This window comes from Eurypyga helias, unplaced genomic scaffold (genome assembly GCF_000690775.1).
Source record: "Eurypyga helias isolate BGI_N326 unplaced genomic scaffold, ASM69077v1 scaffold48990, whole genome shotgun sequence".
In the NCBI taxonomy this organism is placed as follows: domain Eukaryota; kingdom Metazoa; phylum Chordata; class Aves; order Eurypygiformes; family Eurypygidae; genus Eurypyga; species Eurypyga helias.
In genome coordinates this window covers 7,329-13,482 of record NW_010227268.1, presented here as the reverse complement: position 1 = coordinate 13,482, position 6,154 = coordinate 7,329, and the positions used below count along the sequence as shown (strand labels likewise).

General features: G+C 45.7%; 1 protein-coding gene across 1 annotated transcript in view; it reads right to left on the bottom strand.

Moving 5' to 3' along the window:
• Positions 1-1,847: 1,847 nt before the first annotated feature.
• The window catches only part of QTRTD1 (queuine tRNA-ribosyltransferase domain containing 1), a gene marked incomplete at its 3' end in the record, with an annotated part of 11,628 nt that continues 7,321 nt past the window's right edge, over positions 1,848-6,154 (bottom strand). The window contains exons 6-8 of the mRNA XM_010155657.1: positions 4,750-4,901; positions 2,526-2,643; positions 1,848-2,105 (exon numbers count right to left, since the gene is read on the bottom strand). Coding sequence (XP_010153959.1) covers positions 1,848-2,105; positions 2,526-2,643; positions 4,750-4,901 — 528 coding nt within the window. The remainder of the gene's footprint in view (positions 2,106-2,525; positions 2,644-4,749; positions 4,902-6,154) is intronic.

Genomic DNA, 6,154 nt, shown 5'->3' with positions numbered 1-6,154 from the left:
TGGTAAGTTAGCATGAAAAATCTTGATTTTTACAATGTGAACTAGGAGTGACACTTTGAAAACTTGGGTAAACACAACAGTTAAGGTTGTTCCAGTGTTAGTGCAGTTCATTACTGTGTTTGTTAGATAACGAGGATGTGTACCCAGTCAAATTTTGCCCAATAGGAAGTTGCTGACTTTGTGCAGCTTTGGCCCACACACACAAGCAGAGAACGGTAAGAGGAAATCCTGATTGGTCTGACTGGAGAATGAACAGGAACACAGCAGCATGGAAAGACTGGAAGGCTAAAGGGAGAGAGGAAGGGTTATCAAGAATGGCATGTCCCTGGTACTTAGCTTAGCAGGTCACTAAGATCCCAGTACAGCTACCGGGATGTACAGGCAATGCTGACAGGGAGGCTAAAGACTCTGTATGGTAAATCCATTGTAATGCAAGACATTAAAACCTTAAAACATTAAAGAGATGGTGAAGAAGAGCAAACTGCAGATTAATCCTTAATTGCTTTAAGGCCAGCAACTTTAACTGTAGTATTTTTTTTTGGCTTAATTCAGGTGGTAGGGTTCTTACAGGGAGAGGGAGGGCAGGTGTGTTTAACATTTCCAGGTATATTATGGCTTCTTCCGAAGCAAACAGTGTGGAGCCCTGCCCCATGAATCTTACCCCTAGATGAGTCGCTGTCTTCCATCAAGGTGCTAGGTGAAGCTTCCCGGAGACACCTTCTTGAGCACTGCACCCAAGCGCTCTGGTACACCCCCTCTGCCACACTCTGAGGCACCAGTGCACTGAGCAGTCATTTTTTTATTGTTGCTTTGTAAGACAAAACTAGTAAATCCATCATTCCAAAGTAAAGAGCATTAAAAAAATCTGACTAAAAGGAATGTGACATAACTAAGCCATCTTTTAAAACAAGGAGCCACAAGAACCTTTCCTACGATACAGCTCTTCCACAGCTCCATCTCACAGGCTGCCATTTGTGCAGCCCGCTGTGTGACCGGTGCTAGGCCAGTGGGAAAGAACGGTACATCCATCACCACCCACGTGCTAGGGCAGGAGTGAAATCTTAGTCTGCAGAGGTGAAAGGGCACAGAGTCAAAAAACCCCAACAAACCCTCTAGAGCAGGACATGGATTAAACACTCTCCCCTCTCCCGGGCTCTAACATCACAGAGCAGGGCTCCCGAGGTAAGGGCTTCCAAGGCCAGGAGGAGTTGGAGGGGCTCTTCCTGGCCCAGGGGTGGTCTGAGGGAGAAGGACACACACAGTCCCTTGTGCCACTGTACAGAGCAGCACTCCCAGTCAGTTCTGGTCGGGGACACAGATGCTGGAGATGGGCACAAGGAACAGTGTGTTAGGCTGAGGCAGGATGTCTCATCAAGGAACTGCATGATGGGACAACCACACCCCTGGGATTTTCTAGAAAATAATTACCTGCAATATCCACTGGGTGTGGGGAATGAGAGTCCCAAAGAGCTGCTAAGCCTCCTGTCAGGCAGCTAGATTAATTTTAAATATATGATCTGCTGCTTCTTCAAACACAAGTTCAATAATTCTGGTCTTCCGCATGGAAAACCAATGGTAACTGATAACAAACCTATCCATAGTGATCTGTGAGCTGCTCAGGCTCCTCCACACCCCGGGGATGCAGCAAGCCAATTATCTGAAAGGGATATTTGCGTAAGATCTCCCTCCCCTGCCAGGAAGCGAGATCTTCTTCAAACATCCCTTTCAATTCCCTCCATGAGGACAGGCATTTTGCTCCTAACATGTCCAGGTGACACTGTTAGCTGTCCACCTTACACAGTCCCACTGGATAAGGATGTAGTCTGCAACCCCCTCTCTGAACTCACTGGCCTGGATTTGCATTTGCCGGGCCCTGAAGCGCCTGCCTGAAGACCAGCTTCTTCAGCTGATCCAGTTTGTTGTCCCTTAAGGCGTCCCGTACAGCGCTGAAGAAACCGAAGTAGTGCTGGAAGTTGTGCATCATGAGCAGGACGCCGGCCAGCAGCTCATTGGTCACGAGGAGGTGATGGACGTAGGCGCGAGTGTGCCTCTGACAACAGTAACAGGTGCATCCTTCCAGCAAAGGACCGAAGTCATCTTGGTATCTAGGGAGGAAGCAGTCAGCGTTGGACAACAGCAAAGGTATGAAGACCCACTCAAGCAATAAGGAGTATCCAGCTACTACACGGCCTAGAAAGGAGGCAGAAGGGACAGGTGGTAACACCGGCCAAAGTTCTCGTGAAGTATCCTCTAACTGCAAAATTGCTCTGCAGCTGCCCAGACGGAGTCAGCAAGGGGAGGGCCCCCACAGCTGAAATAACACCTGGCATCTCAAGGTGACCCAAGCTAGACACAGAACGTTTGTCCAACACTCTCCATTCAACGTCCAGAAGTACTTTCTTCAACACCGTCATGTTTTATGAAGTCTCTCACCCAGCTACTGACCACATACCATCAAATACCGAGGATAAGATCATCACATTTAGTGGTCTAGCTGCAGGTACCCTCCTCCCAAACTCAAGTACCTTTTATCCTTCAGAAATATCTCAAACGGCGTCATTCCTGGGTCAGCTTTGGAGATTTCATCCTGGTCTTCTACAGCACCATTCCTCTCTTGGTCCTGGGTCCCATTTTGGTTCAAAACTGTTTTGAATAAAAAGACAATGGCCTTTTATGAGCAGGCAGCGAGGGTAGAGGAAAGGCAGCAACCTGAGAGCAGGTATTTCTGCTACCCTCTTGCCAGATGAAAACTCCTGCTGCAAGTTTCCATCTCTTTCCTAGAGTAAGCAACTATTTTTAATTGTCACAGGTTAGTTAACACAAATATAATTTAAAATGATTAAACCAGCAAGAGACAAGTGAAAATTAATCTACTAAGCCTAATGAAGAGCTAGAGCTGAAACAACAGTATAACTTTTTGCTGCTCTACTGAGCTGAATTCTTAATAAAATGTCAGAAATATTTCCAGTCTGAACTGCATCCCCAATAGAATGCAGTCACCTGAACAAATTGATTTTACTGAGATTTCGTTAGAGAAGACAGGCAACTCATCTGCATTCAATCATTCTATTTTCCATGTTGTCATCACGCTTGGAGATTTAGATGCCTTTTTTTTAAAAAAAAAATATATAGGCAAACAAAACCACTACAGTTGGACTAAAAGAGGCTGATAGCACTGATGCAGAAGATGTAGATGCCACATTTGCCTACTCAGCAGCCCATCTCAAGAATAAAAAAATCACCCTATGGTTTTGTAGGTCTGCATTTTTAGACTTGTTCTGAAGCAGGATCCGTATCTGCAAACACCAATATTGCTGTTTGCACAGGCCATGCCTGCTGAGTGTTAAACAGACAGAGAACCAAAAGATTGTCCTTACCTAGATTCTTATGATTTAAGGCGAGACAAGGTAAAGAACACCAAACAAAGGGTTAAAAACACAGCAGCAAGCACAGCCATGTTCTGTTCTACTTGGCTGGTTTTGAATCACCCAGGCATGCAAAGCCACTAGGTTCTACTCAGAAGGAAAAACTTAAAATGTTTATCATTATCAAAAACATTTAACAGGCCAAACCAAACCACATTGGAGAGATGCTTTAACAGGCGATACGCATGCTCCCATCCCACAGCGTAATGAGCTATGAACATCTCCAGTTTGTTCTGAACTGATGAACAGCAAGAACAGAGGAAAGCTGCCCAAGGAAATGGGATCCCTAACTTCTGTCAGCTAGAAAGGCTACGGAACTTCAGTGAAATATTATTAAAATAAACACATATTCAGTTAATTCAAGACAGCAACTATCTTAGCTCTCCACTTAAATTCCAGCCTTCACTGCTAATTGTAACAGAAAACAGCCAACGGTATTGAACGAAGCCCCCCAGTTTCTATTCAGTGTTTGTGCTGGTTTTGGCTGGGATAGAGTTATTTTTCTTCATTACTATGGTAATGAAGTGCTGGTATGGGGCTGCGTTTTAGATTTGTGCTGCAAACAGTGCTGATAACACAGGGATGCTGTAGCTGTTGCTAAGCAGTGCTTGCACAGAGTCAAGGCCTTTTCTGCTTCCCACCCCACCAGTGGGGAGGCTGGGGGTGCACAAGAAGTTGAGGGTGGACACAGTGGGGACAGCTGACCCCAACTGATCAAAGGGATATCCCATACCGTATGGCATCATGCTCAGCATATACAGCTGGGGGAAGGAGGAGGAAAGGGGGGACGTTTGGAGTGATGGTGTTTGTCTTCCCAAGCCACCGTTCCCCTGTTCTCCCGGATATGTCTGAACCCCTGCCTGCCATGGGAAGTGGTGATCGAATTCCGTGTTTTGCTTGGCTTGCACACACGGCCTTTGCTTTACCTACTAAACTGCCTTTGTCTCAACCCAAGAGTTTTCTCACTATTACCCTTCAGATTCTCTCCTCCATCCCACTGGGGGGGAGTGAGCGAGTGGCTGTGGGGTGCTTAGTTGCCAGCTGGGTTTAAACCACAACAGTACTTGAGAAAGACATATTTGAGCATATTTTGGCTAATCAGACATTAAGATCCGAGGCTGAGACCTCAAGTTCCCTTCAACAGGTTCCACACCAAAGCACCCCACCTTCAAGAGCAATACATGACAACAGAATTCTGTTTTCCAGTGGCTACTGCACTTACGTCCGGAACACAAAATTCAAATATACATTCCTGCAGGGCATGAATTATGCTTTCCATAACAGTTGATACAGTAAAAATTATAACAACCACCAAGAAGCCTACCTGCTGCTTCAGGATCTGGATGGCAGTCATAACTGAAAACCAAGGCACAGCCTCGCTCCGTCACTTGGAAGGGAAAGAAGCTCTCAAAAATGTCCACTCCCCTCTCAATGCACTCGAGCACCTCATCTGGTTGGCCTATGCCATGGATGATTCTGGGAGAGACACACCAGAAGACAAATCTACAAGATTCTGAGAACAAGCAAGCAGGTATGTGAAGGAAAAGGCACACAAGCAGCATGTGTAGCCTATCCCTGCAACCTCTAACCAGAAGGCAAGTCATCACAGGCATCACTCAATCCAGTGTGATTCCATTTCCCCAGCCCATGGCTTTTCTTTATTTGCCATTTGGGAGATAGCAATAACCCCTCATTTACTGAGGAAAAACCTCATTCTGTCCATTATGTTTGAAATAATTTTGTTTCTTTCTCACACACATAAATACATTTAATTTCAAAATTCACCTAACATCTATGCCTTAGAACAGACATTTTTCTTAGTCATGCTTAAGCCCCAGGGAACTACCAGCTCCCAGACACGCGGACCCTTTTGCTCTGTAACTGTTCAGCAGACAGTCTAAACAGACTTGATCAAGAGCAGCAGAGACAGCAGTAGATGGCTGGTCAAAGATACAAGTCCTTCAGGTGACAGACGCATCACAGAGCACTTGGAGAACTGCCCGGAGAAGAATGCACTGATGAGAAATGTCATGGGAAAGAGGAAAGTTCCTTGCTTTATTCTTCCCTCCTCTCTACACTACCTGCTCAAACAATCTACCCAAAAACCTGGGCTGTACATCTCCTGGGACGTGGCATTAAGAGGCAGGAAGAGCCCAGCTGGACTGCCATCAATGGTAATAGAGATCTTGCTGTTTGCCACATTTATCTGGCAGCTTCCCTGAAGGTGGGTGAAGCAGAAGAAAACAGAGCAGTGCCTGCTCTCCTGCAGGTGCATGGCTGGGCTGACAGCAGTAGAAGCTAATGTAGGGCAATGATCTAACCAGATAATTAGGAAAATACACAGGGGCTGATAAATCAAGTCACAAGGTGCCATTTTTAGTCACTTTTCTAAGTACTCCAATTAAATTAATGAGCACAGGATAAGGATGGGAGAAGTTTACAGCATGAGTGTTATGTTCAGGCTCTCACGGCAGGGAGAAAATGACAGTCAACATTTACAACAGCAGCTCTACATATACGATCAGAACCTGTGCTAAAACTTATCCTTGCACAGGTAAGGACAGCCATTTGCTCTTGCGAGGGTTCTGGCGCTATTGAAAAGGAAAATAAATGTTACCACGGGACTGCAGCACCCTTAGGTACAGGAAAGGACCCTAAAGAGTATGTTCCTAAGATCATTTCACCATCACACAAAAAGCAGTCGCTTCTCGGGCGAAGCACAGAAAGCG